This window comes from Gekko japonicus, unplaced genomic scaffold (assembly GCF_001447785.1).
Source record: "Gekko japonicus isolate JY-2015 unplaced genomic scaffold, Gekko_japonicus_V1.1 scaffold1877, whole genome shotgun sequence".
In the NCBI taxonomy this organism is placed as follows: domain Eukaryota; kingdom Metazoa; phylum Chordata; class Lepidosauria; order Squamata; family Gekkonidae; genus Gekko; species Gekko japonicus.
The window spans coordinates 141,645-158,154 of NW_015170338.1; the positions used below are offsets into that span (position 1 = coordinate 141,645).

The 16,510-nt window shown below is 43.4% G+C and overlaps 1 protein-coding gene across 2 annotated transcripts in view; it reads left to right on the forward strand.

Annotated features, from left to right (window-relative positions):
- DPYSL3 (dihydropyrimidinase like 3) overlaps nucleotides 1–16,510 on the forward strand; it is a 118,369-nt gene that overhangs the window by 89,089 nt on the left and 12,770 nt on the right. For both annotated transcript variants that reach the window (XM_015418160.1, XM_015418161.1), the window contains exons 6-9: nucleotides 6,773–6,853; nucleotides 7,662–7,730; nucleotides 14,039–14,159; nucleotides 15,640–15,796. In XM_015418160.1, coding sequence (XP_015273646.1) covers nucleotides 6,773–6,853; nucleotides 7,662–7,730; nucleotides 14,039–14,159; nucleotides 15,640–15,796 — 428 coding nt within the window. The remainder of the gene's footprint in view (nucleotides 1–6,772; nucleotides 6,854–7,661; nucleotides 7,731–14,038; nucleotides 14,160–15,639; nucleotides 15,797–16,510) is intronic.

Below are 16,510 nucleotides of genomic sequence, written 5' to 3' on the forward strand. Positions count from 1 at the left end.
GAAGGAGAATGGTACATTGTACCTACCTGAAGGTTCTTTCTCTTCAGTGGGGGAGAAGTCATCCACATCCCACCCACGATTGGAGACTTGAAACGGTCCAGGGTGGCAGGAAAAGGGTCTGATCTAGGACCTAATACAAATGCCGCGGAGTACATCAAGAAGGTGACAGAGGAATAATCTGCGGACAGGGCTTGGACACAACTGGAGAGGTCAGCCTAGGCCACTCCAATGGGAGCCACGCAACAAAAGAAAATTTGCATAGCCTATCGAGCGAGCAGAGGCGTGACCTAACCAGTTCCTGGATGACTTCTCCCCCACTGAAGAGAAGGAACCTTCAGGTAGGTACAATGTACCGTTTACTCTTTGTGGCTGGAGAAGTACTAGTGGAGATCTGGGACAGGTTGTGTGCCTCTAATGTAAGCCCAGAAAAGAAGGTCCCTTATATTAGCTGTGAAAGGATCCACGTCTCTTTCTACACACCAGGTATGAAACACCTGCCATGTTCCGTTATATACCTGATTGGTGGACCTCTTTCTGGATGCCAACAGAGTATCAACCACCTCTCTCTCATACCCCATGGACGCTAACTGTTGCCTTTCAAGCTCCAAACTGTCAACTTTAACAAATCTGGTCTCGGATGTAGTACCGCTCCCTGAGAGAGCAGGTCCCCTCTCACTGGCAGACACCAAGGTTCCCTTACTGAGAGTCTTAGCAGATCCTGAAACCATGCCTTCCTTGGCCAGAAGGGCGCGACCAGGATCAATTTTGCCTTTTGATCTATTAACGCTTGAATGACCCGTGGAATAAGTGGAATGGGAGAGAAGGCATACAGCAGAGCCTTTGGCCAATTTAGACTTAATGCTTCTGGTTTTTTGACCCTTAAAACGAACACTCTGACTTGATGATTGAGTGCCGTGGCAAACAGGTCCACCTCTGGTATCCCAAACCTGAGAACCTTTAATGTCAAGTCCAGATGTTCTCGTGTCTTCTGAAAGGAAGATGCTTTTATCAGAATGTCGTCCAAATAAGGAAACAAAGACACTCCCTTCAACCTCAGAAAGGCTATGAGAGTCACCAACACCTTGGTGAAGACTCTCGGGGACGATTTTAATCCAAACGGGAGAGCCTTGTATTGAAAATGTCTGCCGTGGTATGCAAAGCGTAGGAACTTCCGTTGAGACTCTCGAATTGGGATGTGAAGATAGGAGGCTTCTGACAAGTCGATTGACACCATGAAGTCCCCTATTTGAATAGACTGTAGAATTGTTCTTAGGGTTTCCATCTTGAATTTCTTTTTTTGTATAAACTGGTTCAACCACTTGAGATCTAGTATCACTCTGACGTCCCCATTCTTTTTGGGTACCATGAAGAAGACAGAGTATACTCCTTGTGACCTTTCCTTCACAGGTACCTTTTCTATAGCTCTGATGTCTAGGAGATGTTGGATGGCCTTTGTCAATAACCTGTGTTTCTCCAATGAATGATTCTTGGGAAACGCCACTGAGGAAAGCTTTCGAACTCTAGGGAGTTACCCTGTGAAACCGTCTCTAGGACCCACCTGTCCGTGACTGACTGTTGCCACTGATGGGTGAATAACCTCAGACGGCCCCCTACTCTCCCTACGTTTGGATTCTCGGCATAGTCACGCTGAGGGTCCCTTCTTTGGCCCCTTTTGGTTTTGTCCTTGCTTTCCAGCAAAGGAGTGAGATCTACCCTCTCTAGACCTAGCCTGCCATCTGCCTTTGAAGGCCCTATTAAAGGATTGTCTGTCCTCACATTTGAAAGCCCGAAAGGACTGAAACCTCTTTTTTGAATGCACCTCCTTCTTCTTTGAGGGTAAGACTTTTTTCTTTTCCTTATCCTCTATTAGGTATCTATCTAGTCCTGCCCCAAAGAGATTAATTCCCTTGAGTGGGATAGCAGCCACCTTTGCTCTTGCTGCCGGATCAGCATCCCAAAGCCTAAGCCAAGTATTACGCCTGGCTGTCACGCTACACGCCATCGCTCTAGCCGATAACTGGAGGGCATCCAGAGATGCATCAGCAGCAAAAGCCATGGCCAAAGCTATTTTCTTTAGCTCGTCCTTTAGACTTTTAGGAGTTCCGCTGTCTACCATTGTAAGTTCTGATGCCCAAGCATAGGCTGCTCTAGCGAATAGCGACCCTGTAGCTGATGCCCTCAAGGAGCTGGCTGATGCTTCAAAATCTCTGCGAAGCACCTTCTCCACTCGCTTGTTGCTGTTGTCCTTAGGTAAACCCACTGCGTCCATGGGAAGAAGAGAGTTAGATGCCAGAGAATTAATTGGGTCATCCACTACAGGGAGCCTAAGCTTTTTTGTAGCCTCCGGTATGAGCGAATAAAACCTAGAAAACATAGATGTATTAGCTTGGGGATTAGCTGGGTGTTCCCATTCTGCCATAATACCCTTATAAAAGGCTGCAGGCAAAGATACACCTGCTGTTTTAGACACTGTCTTTGGAATGGTCTTTCCAGACCCCTCATGAAATTCTGCCACCTCTGCATCCTCCTTCTCCTTAGGAGTATACAAGAGTTCTAGATTTCTCAACACCTTAGATAACAGTCTATTATACAACTCCTGTGGAAAAAGTCTAGACTGCACCAAGGGAACCGCTTCCTCCTCTTCTGAAAGTTCTCCCTCTTCCTTATCAGAAGTAGAGACAGAATTATCAGAAACCTCCTCCAAGTCTCTAAAAAGAGGACTAGTGTCCCTCTCCCCAGAAGATTCTCTTCTGGCCTTCTTCCTAGAAGGGGAGACATCAAGGAGCCTGTAGCTGTTGCTACCTCTTTTCTTCTCTAGCTGTTTGGGGCTGGGGGAATCACTCTGATGCCAAACATCTTTAACTTCCTTTTTAATCTCCTCCTTAAGACAAGCCAGAAGATTCGTTTTGGCTTCCTCCCTGGACATATCCAACCCCTGGGAATCATCCTTAGAGGAATGTGAAACTGCCAGGTCATCCAAGAAAAGGGAACTTGGGGAACCTGCTTTGTCAGCCATTTTGTCTTCCTCTGCAAAAATGAAAGAAAAAAATCCCATCACTCAGATTACCTAAAATGGCTGACTTTCCCGCCTTTATTCCACTTTCCTCAACCAAGGCTGAGAAAAGAAAGTGGAAACTACTTTCAACCCCCACAACCCTCAGTGGAGTTTCCCCCTTCTTCAGCAAGGAAGGGAAACCCAGGCATAACAGTAAATCTCACAGAGTAAGAGGGTTGCCAACAGAAAAGGGGGGGGGGAGAAAGAAAAAAAGAGGGGGAGTTTACCCTCTGGCTCTATGGGGCTTCTCCCACGTCAACCAGGACCCCCATTACCAGTGGCATTCCTACCGTGTTTCAGAAGAGGCACTGACTGACCACTGGCCCTGACGTGCTTTCCTGAGGCTCCTACTCCTGCAGATGAAAGCACGCGGTGTTTCAGTCGGTTCCTGAGAACTGCGCCGCCAAAACCGCGCTGCTCAGGCCTTTCCACTGGCTCCCCTGCAGTTCCCTCGCCTCTCCAATGTCCAGAAGAGGGAAGGAGCCCCTGTATGCAGCCAATTCCGCTTGGGGATGCAGGAGCCGGGTCCGCGGCTGCTGTGACGTCTGAGAGCCTCTCCAGACCGTCAGCCGCCGCCTGTACAAACCGCAGTTTTTTCTTGGCGCTCTTCTGTGCGCCGCACGGTTCAGGGAGGGGTAGAAAGGTAATTACCTTCCCCCGCCGCCCAGAAAACTCCAAACACCATCTTCTGTCTTTGCTGTAGAATCTTCGTGCTCACGAGAGCACAACTGAACGTCCTGCTCCGAAGGCAGGGCCGATAGAACTGGGAAGCCAGAGGACAAGCCCCTCCCCTCTGGGATCAAAGTTTGGCCGGCCATGCAAGTGGAGAGGGAGGGGCTAAGTCCCATGAGTAAGGAGTCATGGAAGGACCACCCCACTCTCTGGACCACCGGAGAAGTGCCTTCTCTCTCTTTTGCGGGGTTGAAATCCCTATCAAAATACATTAGGGTATAGTCCTGAGACATCTTCTGAAAATTTTATAATGTAATTTGAAACCACACTTCATGAAGAAAAGATCTACCAATGGCTATTAAATAAAAGTAGAAAGAACCTCCATGTTCTTAGGCACTGTACCTCAGAAAATCAGATATTGGGGCTTTCATGGCCTGCATGTGAACTTTAAGAGGCAAATGGCTGGCTATTATAAGAAGCAGGACATTAGATTAGGTAAATATATAGTTTCATTCATTGTACATTATGTAGAACTACTTAACCCCAAGATGAAGTGATTTTCCTAGATCCCTGGTGGGTTGCTGGAGTGTCCAGTCTTTGTAGAGTGCATTCTATTTTGAATACTGGGAGGGTGGGTGAGGACTATAAATGTATCTTCTGCAGTTGCACAGCATTTGGAGCTACGCTGGTAAATAGCTGACACAGTCACATAGGCATTTTGGATGCTCTTAAGTGAAAGACAGATTAAATGTTAATACAGCTCTATTATCTGCATCCCTGCAAAAGGGTCTGTTTGATAGAAAACACTGACGTTAACAGCACTGAAAGTTGCAGAGCTGAATAAATTCAGGTAGAAGGGAAAAACCATGGACTATTAGGTTTATAGTCCAATCTTAAAACACTTTACAGGAAATAAGCCCCACTGAGTAGACTTCCGTAAAGATTAAGAGTAGATCTGTTCAGGATGGCACTGTTAGTGTTGTTCAGAGCACTGAATATGAAGAAATGAACAGAGGACTCATCTGAGGCTGATATACAGTAGGACTCCTGATATTGGTATTCCAGATCCCTTGGAGGAATGTTTTGGTGGGTAGAGAAATACACAGGATGCATGTCAAAACTATTTTGTCTGTTCCGTGACCTGCTGTAGGAACCAGGTTTCTACCCACATGATTGATGAGTTAAGCTTAAAAAATGGTGGCAAGTATTTCTCACATAGCCCTCTCTAACAAACAAATCACTCTCACTCACAATTTTATTATTTGGTTTATAATGATTAATAATGTATTTAGGTATTTAAGCTTTTTACATATTCTGTAAGTCTTCTTTAAGGTTTCGAAGAAAGGGCATCTGATCAATTGATAAATACAGGAAACACCATAAAATAAAACTTCAGACATCCCACTCATGATTTAAAAAGAGCAGGACAAGGAACAAACACCAGGGTCAGTTACTTTTTAAAAGATTTAACGAGTATCCAGAATCCAGCATTTCATTCCGCGTTTCAAAATTCAACTTAAAATTAGCATAAACATGTGCAGATGACTCTCCATGTTTACTTAATTATTTTGTTGTTGGAACACTTTTTAAAATATCACCTTGGGTGCCTGAATGTGAGGCAAACATAAAACATGTGTGAGTAGGAGATATAGGTTTCAGCCAGTAGTAGCAGCTTTTTGCCATATCCAGTTCCTTTTCTTGAAGTCTCCTTTTTTTCTTTCTTAAAATTATAACAGTGTTTTTCCATTGACATCCCTAAAGGTCCTGTTAGTTAGACTGGCCTATTCTAATGTAAGCCTTGGAAAAATGTTTATTTATTATTAAAAACTCTGCAACATGCCTTTACCAGCATAGTGGGCCTAGCCTAAAGACACTGCCTCCAACAGAGAGGCTGGGTGAGTGGTAACCTGGCAACAGGGGAGGAGAAGGAGAGGGAGAACTCCAAAGAGCAGCCAGAAGAAGAAACTGAGGCAGGTTTTTTTTTCCTCTGGATGATGTGGATAATTTCTAAAGAAAAAGTTCCTGGGTAAAACAGACCGTGGGGGGAAAAACCCTGACCAATTTCCCAGAAGCCACTGCTCCGCCCTCGTGCTTCCCTTTCCCCCGATTACATTAGTCGATTTTCCACTACTTGTTGCGCGGCCGCATTTTGCCCCGCAGCTTCGCCCGATTTCCCCCGCATCTACTCAATCCTGTTTTTTGAGGATCGAGTAGACGCGGGGGGAATTAGGGGATGCTGGGGTGCAAAATGCGGCCGCACAGCACGTAGTGGGAAATTGACTAATGTAATCGGGGGAAAGGGAAGCGCGAGGGTGGAGCAGCGGCTTGTGGGAAATCGGTCCCTGTGAAGACAGAGAAAGACAGTTAACAGAGGAGTGGCCGTCTTCTGGAGTGAGCCATCAATACTGTGAGGAAAAGTGATTTCTTGGTGACTGAGAAAAAGTGACTTCTCATTGACTCTGAGGAAAAGTGACTTAGAAGACGTTCTTCTTTTTGCCCTAAGTTTTGGACTGCTGTTATAACTTTTATTCATACTGTTTGTTAAACCTCCCTGTCTGTCCTTATTGTTTCCCTCACTTTTCAGTAAATGATATCTGTTTGTGTTCAAGTTTTGAATGGGGAATCTACAGCCCTGTGACTGTAGAGCCAGTTTGGTGTAGTGGTTAAGTGTGCGGACTCTAATCTGGGAGAACCGGGTTTGATTCCCCACTCCTCCACTTGCACCTGCTGATGTGACCTTGGGTCAGTCACAAGCTCTGGCACAGCTGTCTTTGAAAAAGAGCAGTTTCTGTCAGAGTTCTCTCAGCCCCACCCACCTCACAGGGTGTCTGTTGTGGGGAGGGGAAGGGAAAGGAGTTTGTAAGCTGCTCTGAGACTCCAAGTGAAGGGCGGGGTATAAATCCAATCTCTTCTTCTTCTACTAGTCTGGTCCTTTTACGGAAAAAAGAGTTACACTAAAAACAATTTTTCTGTACTAGTTAGAAACATACAAGATAAAATATCTGTTTCCTAATGCTTGATTTCTTATTGCATCTTGTTTTTCAGCTGTATGAGATATTCAGTTTCTTGGGAGATCTTGGTGCTGTAGCTCAAGTCCATGCTGAAAATGGGGATATCATTGCACAGGTGATTTTTACTCTACCTTTTCTGTGACCAAAACACATGACTTAAGGGATGGGGTGTTGTATCACTTCAGTCTGAGACACTCTGCTCTGTAAGGTGGGTGCTGCATCCCAACCAGCTAGGTACTGTAAAAACCTGGATTAAAATTGTTACATTCATTAGCAGTAAGTTACTACCAGTTAAATAAGTCTTGTCAAAATATAGGTTGCCTAATCACTTACAGTAAATGATTAATCAGCAGAGCTGACAACAGACAAGCTCTGGGTCTAAGGACTTCTGTGTGTCACAAAGATGACTGGTTTCCCCTTTCTTGGATTTTGCTAGTGTTAATAAATTTCTGTGATTGAAATATTGCAGAACCCCCACTGTTGTTTATTATGCAGAATCCTGTTCGAAAAATGGTTTTGCAATACGCTAATTTATATTAATAGTTATAAACTGTGTGCTTAATCAATTAAAAAACTTTAACCATTTGATAGCCCAAGTTATATAACCATTGATGATTCATATCATTCCTATATGATATTGTTTTACCTGGCACTTGGTGCCCCTGTTAGCCGCCCTGAGCCTTCGGGATAGGGCGGGATATAAATGTAAACATAAATAAATTCCAATCCCGCCTCTACCTCACAAACTTCTTATTTTCATCATAATCCACCAACCAAATTTGTTTTACTCATTTCAAACAAGACTAAAATAGTATTGAAAAGCTGTGTGTGTGGGGGAATAAAAAGAGGAAGAGTACTCCAATTTGCTTTAGTTATATCAGTGTTTTATTAATAAAGCCTCTCATACTTTATGTTTAATTTAGGAGCAAGCCAGGATGCTGGAGATGGGAATAACTGGTCCAGAGGGCCACGTCCTGAGTAGGCCAGAAGAGGTGAGGTAACACTAGATGAATTCAGAAATGCTGCCTGGGAAGTTATATTGCATATGGTGCAAGAAGAAAATTCAGCACCAATTCCAGTAGAGGTGGTCTCAGTGCAGATATGACCTAGTGCAATTCCAGAAGAGCTCCACACTACCTGGGTGCACCTGCATTCTGTATCTTATTTCTGAAGCCGTCACTTTTCGCAGATAATTTGGAAGATGCAAGAATTCTGGTATTTGATCAGATGCAGTGTATTGAAAGTTGTCTCATTGGTGCAGCTGGTGTTGTACCCACATTGGAAAATAATTGTCAGAACTTTCCCAGTTTCTAATCTCTGATTTTACTATAAATCATACATCTGAAATGCCCTTAAAAAGGTAAAGGTAAAGATTCCCTTGCTCAGAATAAAGGATTTCCTACTTAGAAACTGCTATCAAGTGTCCTATTTGGATGACATCCGGTATTAACATCTCAGCTCTTTGTTGACCAACTAATTTGAACTAATTTCTTAAAAACATTTCACAGTGATTTCTCTTAAAAATATACTTCCCCATCCATAACACTACATTGCTGGCTGTTACGGTTCTGCAGTTCCAAGAGGAATGCAGATTACTTAAAGTTAGCAGCTAGCTACCCACAAGGGATCAAACATGGTCAGTGTTATCATTCAAACACAATACTTTCATTCCTTTGTTCTTAAACAGGAAAGAGTGGCTGATCAGTGATTGTTAAATTCTAACACGAAGCTACTACTGATGATGGATGAAATTCTGTTATACATTTTTATAACTGATTTTGTATATTTGTGAGATAAAGGGTGGTTTGAACAATTTGTTTGCCCAGGCAGCACACCCAGGTCTGTGTGGTGCTTTTTGCAGTTGTGTATTCTAAAATAGTCTTTGGAACTTGTGGTGTAGTGGTTAAAACAGACTAGTATCTGGGAGACTCAGGTTTGAATCCCCACTCATGCCATGGAGGCTTGCTGAATGACCATAGGCCAGTTACATTTACTTTAGCCTAACTCACAGGGTTGTGTGAGGGTAAAATGGAGGAGAGGAGAATGATGTAAGCAGCGTTGGGTTCCCTGTGGGAACGAATGGCTATGTTCATTGATTCACTCCTGGAAGAACACAAGCCTGTGGCCAAGGTCCTACAAGTGGAGGGTTTCAATCTTGGAAAGCAGCAGCTAAATGCCGCATGACACTTTACAGACTCATGCAGTAGATCCATTGCTTTCACCATATCCTATGGTGTCATTCCTGGCTCTGTTACACCATTCTTCCCAATGATACTAAAGCGCAAATCAGCATTATCCCTTGGAGGGAAGGAACCTTTTCAGCTCCTAGACAGATGCTGTCCTAGACTGCGTGAGAAAGAAGAAGATCACCACAAGCAATGCTCCCTCTAAGCTGTGGAGTCTTGTGAGCAAAAATTCTACTTTGTGAGCTACTGGCACTAAAGTTGTGAGCAAGCAATTTGGCTACTGTATAAGTTAGTTTGGCAAGAAACATCAGGGTCAACCCCGCTCTAAGCAGGGCCCTGTGTCATCTCATAAGGCTCCTGGCAAGGATAAGCCTCAGTCCTGATTATCCCTCCAGTTTAAACATGCTTTACCCTGTTTATCTCATCTCTCCATTTGGGAGTCAGTTACTTCTGACACTTGGGTTCCTTAGCATTGTTCAGCAAGGCTGTTTCCTTCAGTTTCATGCTCCACTGGTTGGCTACCCCCCATTTCCTCCCCATTTATACCTCCCCTGGAGTTACAGCAGGAGGTGCTTCAACTTTTTAATAAAGGGGCCACTGAGCCTGTTCCTTTGCATAAAACCAACTCTGGTTTTTAGTCTAGTTACTTCTTAGTTGATAAGAAAGATGGTGGTAAACATCCTATTTTGGACCTAAGGGCCCTTAATAAGTTCCTTGTAGTTCCTAAATTTCTCATGGCCATTTTACAGGGAGGTCATAGGTCTGGTTTGCTCCCATGATTGGTTTGCCATTATTGATCTTAAAGATGTCTACTTCCGTATCTCAATACACTCCAGATCTAGTAAGTTCCTTTGTTTTCAGTGTGGCCAGATGTACTACCAATATGTTACCCTCCATTTTGGTTTGGACACTGCCCGCAGAATATTTACAAAGTTCATATTGGTGGTAGTTGCTCACCTGTGCCTATGAGGTTGCATTGTCTACTCGCATCTGAATTATAGGCTTTTTTCCGCACTATTCCCAGATCTACTAGTGGATCACATTTCTCTAGCTGTTCCACCCTAACTTCTTGGGTCTCCAGATTAATTGGGAGAAAATCTATTTTATACCCATCTCAGTTCATCTTGTTCATTGTGGTCCTCCTAGATGCTGACAGTGGAAAGACCTTTCCCCTGTGGAGTAGGACAGCCTCCATACGAGCCAAGGTTCGGAGGTTTGCCTCCAATAGATTTCAGTCCATTAAGTCTATACAGAGGCTCGTACACTTCCTAGCCTCCACTACTGCTGTAGTCCCCTTTACTCATAAGGCCCCTTCAAAATGGGTTTCTTGGATCCTCCAACATACAGTCAGACCCTCCATGGTAGAAGTTGTTCATTCCTAGAGCCATGGTCCACTCCCTAGGGTGTTGGTAGTTGTGGGACAACTTACTAACTGGCTCCCCATTTGGGATGCCCTTTTTATGGATGCATCCCTTTTGAATTTGGGGGCACACCATGGTACCCATAGCCCCAGTGGACTTTGGTCTCCCTCTGAACATGGCACACATATTAACCTTCTAGAACTCAGGGCAGTCAGATATGCTTTGGTTTCTTTTACAGCCCTAGTCTCCAGCAACAGGGTGCTAATAACCACAGACAGCACCACAACATAGTTCTACTTAAACAAGCAGGGGGGGTACTGGCTCCTTCTCCTTTTGTTCAGAAGCTTCCATCCTTTGGCACTGGGCCATCCAACATGCTGTCTTCTTGGAGCCTATCCACATCGCTGGGGTGGCAAATGGGACAGCAGACACCCTCAGCAGAAGTGACACATCTACTCACAAATGGTCTTTCAAGGATGATTAGCTACTCCTTGAGTTCCACCACTGGGGACGACCCCAGGTGGACCTGTTTGCGTCTTCAAACACCAAGTGCCCCCAGTTCTGCTCTTCGGTAGGGACAGATACTGATTCCCTAGGAGATGCTTTCCAGTTGACATGGCAAGGAACTCTGTTCTACGCTTTCCCCCCAATCTGCTTGCTAGGGAAGGTCCTTTCCAAGATCTGAGGGGACGGGTCCAGCTGCATTCTGATTGAAGCCTTTTGGCCCCAAAGAGTATGGTTCCTGACACTGTGGTCCCTGTCCCAAGGCCGTTATGTATGTCTCCCTGTGGTGGCATACCTGTTCCATATAGGCCCTCTCCTGTGCCACGCTGTCCAGTCTCTGCACCTAACAGTCTGGCTGATACAGGATTGCTAGAGTGGTCAGATAGGGTGACAGGTGTTATTGTCCTCTAAGCATCCCTCAACAAGGAATTCTTACACTGCAAAATGGTCAAGGTTTTTCTACTGGGCAGCTGCCCATAGCCTTCTCCCTGAGTCTTGCTCACTAAATCATTTTTTCGAATATTTGTTACACCTGAACGATAGCGGCCCGGCTGCTACCTCAATCAAGGTACATTTATTGGCCATTTCAGCCTTCAGTGACCCTGTTGCGAGTTTCTCTGGTTTTTTGGCCCTGATTTCCTAGAAATTCCTCAAGGGGTTATTTAACTTGACCGTTCCAGATCAAATTGAAAACGTTTCCATTTGAATTTGATTGATGTTAAAGAAGCAGCCAAAGGATTTGTATTCACACTATTAAAATCATTTTAGAAAGAAAATAGTATTGAGTCAGAAACACTGGCAAACTTTGAGAATTATAAATACTTTCTGGGTCTCGAAACAGTTTATTTATGTGCCTGTTCTCTTTTGTGTTTAAAAGTATTTAATATTCAACTTTCTGATTCAGGCAGGCAGAAGTCATTTTAGGCTGATGTCAAGCTGAATAGTGGATGATGCAATAGTCCAAAAATATCTCTTGGTGCAGTGTTGTAAGTTCTAACAGCAAATGAGATATCAAAATTACAGACCTGTGATGTCATGGGAGGCAAAAGTGGCCAAACTGACGAGAGCCTGAAAAAACGCCCTTGTAATTGGGACAGAAGAATCCTGAACAAATAACTAGATGCAAAGACTCCCTAAACACACCTATAGTTGTGTTATAAAATGTTTTGGCTACAAGCACTAGTTGTTAAACTAATCTTTGATTTCTAATTGTTCTTAGTGGGACTGTAATTGAAAATGCTTTAGGTTTGTTTCAGTGTATTGCTGTAATAGGCAATGGATAAGATTGCCTTTCTAACCAGAGTAGTAGGTTTATTTATTACACTGTAAATTATCTCACACTTCATCATAGCAAAAAGACTGCTCAAGTTTTGGTAATAAATATCCTTATTTATATTTAAGGGATTAACAACTTTTTAAAGCACTTAAACAATATCCGTTATTTAAATCCTAAAATACATATATTGGGCCCAGTTGAAGTAGTGCAGACCATTGGCTTACAGTGTGCTTAGGGATGTGGTACTGTAAATGTAAAAGTAGTTGTTTTTGGATCTTCAACATGTAAATATTTAAGGATAGAAAAGTAGTGGGTTGTGTTGGGCAAAGTTTGGAGTAAAAAGTAAAGGTAAAGGTTCCCTTGCTCGAAAGCCAGTCGAATCCGACTCTAGGGTTGCGGTGCTCATCTCTGTTTCAAAGCCGAAGAGCCAGCACTGTCCGAAGACATTTCCGTGGTCATGTGGCTGGCATGACTAAACACCAAGGCGCAAGGAATGCTGTTACCTTCCCACTGAAGTGGTACCTATTTATCTACTTGCAATTTCTTGCTTTTGAACTGCTAGGTTGGCAGGAGCTGGAACTAGAGACAGGAGCTCAGTCCGTCATGCAGCACACTTGGGTCTCGAACTGCTGAACTACCAACCTTCCACAGCCTGCAGTTCAGCGTCTTAACCATTTGAGCCACCGCAGCTCTAAAAAGCTGGAGTAGGTGTGCTGAAAATTTCACAGTGATTACATGCTTCCCAGGCTTCCCAAGTTGTTCAAATATCTTTGGTTACCCGCAAGGTGAATCCCTGACTGTATTGACTCAATGTTCCCCTTGCAGAGCTGAGACCACAGTATTATGCCAGGCAGCTTTGCATCTGCACAGTAGCTGTTTTTGTTTAGTTCAAAAACTAAATAATCTTATTACCAGAGAAGTGGTAGTATCCCTTAGGGACATAGCTGTTCAGTTTGTTAAATTAGCTGACTGCTGAAAAGCATGGCATTGCTTACAGTTCATCCAACTGCTTGGCATGCAGAAGGCCACAGGTTAAATCCTTAGGGCTGCCAACCTCCAGATGGTGGCTGGAGATCTCCTGAGATTACAACTGATCTCCAGGCAGAGATCAGTTCCCCTACCAAAAATGGCCACTTTAGAAGGTGGATGCTGTGGCATTATACTCCACAGAAGTCCCTCCCCTTCCCAAAATCCCTCCTTATGCTCCACCCCCAAAATCTTCAGGTATTTCCCAACCTGGAGCTGGCAACCCTTTCAATCCCTAGCTTCTCCAATTAAAAAGATCAAGTAGGACGTGATGAGAAAGACTTCTGCCTGAGACCCTAGAGAGCCAGTGTCAGTCTGAGGAGACAATACTGACCTTAATGGACCAATGGTCTGACTCAGTATAAAGCAGCTTCAGATGTTCACATGACCAACATCTGCTAGTTTGCATTGCCTGCTTTTTGTGTCTGTTCTTTTTGCATCTGTGCAGTCAGCAATATCTAAGTGACACAAGAGTTGATAGTAGGATTAGCTGAGCTCATGGGTAGACACTGAAGGGACACAAAGACATTAAACAGAAAGTATCAGCTCAAATTTCAAACTGCTTTTCATTTTACTATGTGCTCTTTTAAAAATTGGAAGCAGTGCAGATGGTGTGTGTGTGTGAGAGAGAAATAGTGTGTTAAAATGGGCACATGCAAATTAATTTGGGTGCATTTGAAAAGCTCATTGAGCAATTGGCTCTCTGTTAACCACTTACAAACAGGGATTGAGTTGAAGCAGGTGTTTTGAGCATAGCTAGTTTGGACATGGTTGGCTGGATAAGCATTTTGTGATTAAATATTTCTGTTGTGTGTTAAGTTTGATGACTTTTCTATTCATATTCTTTAAAGCCAGCCTACATGGGGGAAGGGAAAAAAGAATGCCATGAAATGCAATTCATTGTGCCGTGAGAGACTTAAGAGTTCACTGTTGTTCTTCTGTTTCAGCTGGAAGCTGAAGCTGTCTTCCGTGCTATCACCATTGCAAGCCAGACCAATTGCCCCTTGTATGTGACTAAAGTGATGAGCAAGAGTGCTGCTGACCTAATTTCACAAGCCAGGAAAAAAGGTGTGCAAATGCATCCTTGTACCTTCAGATCTACATGCTAGTTCACTCTGCAGGCTTGCTTTGTCTTCATAATTTACACCTTTTGCCTTTCATATGACCAAGAGCAACTCCAAGCAATGTCTGCACATAGAACAAAGTCTATTATTGTTGTTGTTATACTTGTACCTTTCCTACAGCCCCCAGATGTACCCTCAAACTGGTTTATAAAAAGTTAAAATATTATTTATTTCTTTATCTAGAACATCTTTACAAAATAAAAATAATAAAAACAAAGCATTAAATTAAAATCCAGCACTATAAAAGCCCTAGTCCCGCATAAAAACAGACCAAAATATAAAAATTACTAGAAGAACAAATACTGAAACCCTGCTTGTTAAGACTAGAATATCTGTTTTATCTCTACTTGCCCTGACTGGATTTGCAGCCCTTCATCATTTCCAAACTGGAGCACAGAAAGGGGGTAGCTGTGGTCTTTTCTTTCTTGTCCCACAGGTTCTTCATATAACCAGTAGCCACTGTTATTATAGAACCTTTGTATTGGATTTGAGGCAGAGCGTAGGTTTCTACTGGTTTACCCTTAGCCTGGACTAAGCTGGCAAGAGTTCTCAGATTTAATGCTGATGACCCAAGGTGGTTGTTCTGGCAAATTTTAATGTCCATTCTGAGAATATCTTGTGTAACCAGGCTAAAGACTTCATAGGTGCAGTGGCATCCATGGGACCATGCCGGGTTGCTTTAGGCCTAGCACATGAGAAGGCATATACTGGATCTACCTTTTTGTACTTGGGGTGTTGTAAATTTTAAAAATACAATAAATACAAATTTCTGGTGATCTGATTAATTGGGTGGAATTATCCAATGGGTGGCTTCCTGCCTATGGAGCCTTTCTCCAGCTTAAGTCGCTCTTCCTTCAATAGGGGAGGAGAGGGAGTGGTTTGATGATGACAATAGTCCAATCATCGAAAAGTGGGCTGGAGGTGCCTGGGAGTGGGTGGGACAAAGAAAACTGACAGAAACATTACACATGAGAACAAAGGCGACTCAGAATCAATGCTCCCTCTAAGCTGTGGAGTCTTGTGAGAAAAATTCTACTTTGTGAGCTACTGCCATTGAAGTTGTGAGCAAGCGATTTGGCTACTCCATAGATTAGTTTGCTCTGGAGCCATCCTTCCTGAGCTCAGACTAAAATGTGTGAGCCGGAAGCTAAAAAACCTGTGAGCTTGCTCACACTAACTCAGCTTAGAGGGAACACTGCTCAGAATCGGCTTGCAGAAAAAAGATTGGGTTACAAGTGGTCTCAAAAGAAACGGGGGTGGGGGTGGGAATACTAAAGAGAATACTAAAGGCATAAAAATGCATGTGAAAACCAGGAAATAAACTGAATCAGTATGGGACCAGAACCAGTGGAAAAAAACATGTGGAAAGTCACATAGTGGCTCATGCAACTTGTCCTTTCATTTTTTATTTTCCTCCCCACCAGGTAATGTAGTGTTTGGCGAGCCAATCACAGCCAGTCTTGGAACAGATGGAACACACTACTGGAGCAAGAACTGGGCAAAGGCTGCTGCATTTGTGACCTCTCCACCTCTGAGTCCAGATCCAACAACCCCTGATTACATTAACTCTTTACTGGCCAGGTTGGTGATGACAAATAGCACAAACTGGCTTGTCCTTACACCTTTTTAAACAACACGATGGTGCTGCACCCAACTAACCAGCAGCATGTCTATAAACAGTAGAAATAATAGATCATAGGCACAAACTGAAATGTATATATACTTAGAAGGGGCAATTCCAAGAGGAAAAGTGCAGATGTGTATGCTTTGCCTTGTTCATCTAATGGTTGCTGAGCCATTACTATTGCAGGGCTATAGTTAACATATAGAATGGTACCATAATTATTTGTTCAAATTAAGAACAAAAGACCTGACTACTGTGCACAAAAAGATGTGTACAAAAGCAAGAAGAAGCAATTGACACCAAGATATTGGTCTAAACTGGATGTTAGTGCAAAACTGGATAAGTGGGAAAATGCGTGGGAATGTGTGGGAAACATTGGAGTCCTATACATCTCTGCTTGCAAAGTGCATATGTTGCATGATGTCTTGAAGAAAAGACTGTATTGGCAGGTGTGAGTTTTAGAACTGGCCAGCATTGAAAAGAACAGAAAGGGAATAGCAGGATGAGTTGCATATGAAGATTTTTGCAGGCATTCTGGCAGAAAGGAACATGGTGAGACACTGCACATTCTCCTGTGTGAGTCCTGTGAAGCTTGTTTCTTCCCCCTGTGTTTTTAAAGTAGCACACTGCTGGGTGAAAGTAGCACACCTGCTTCTTGTAAATTCTGTGCT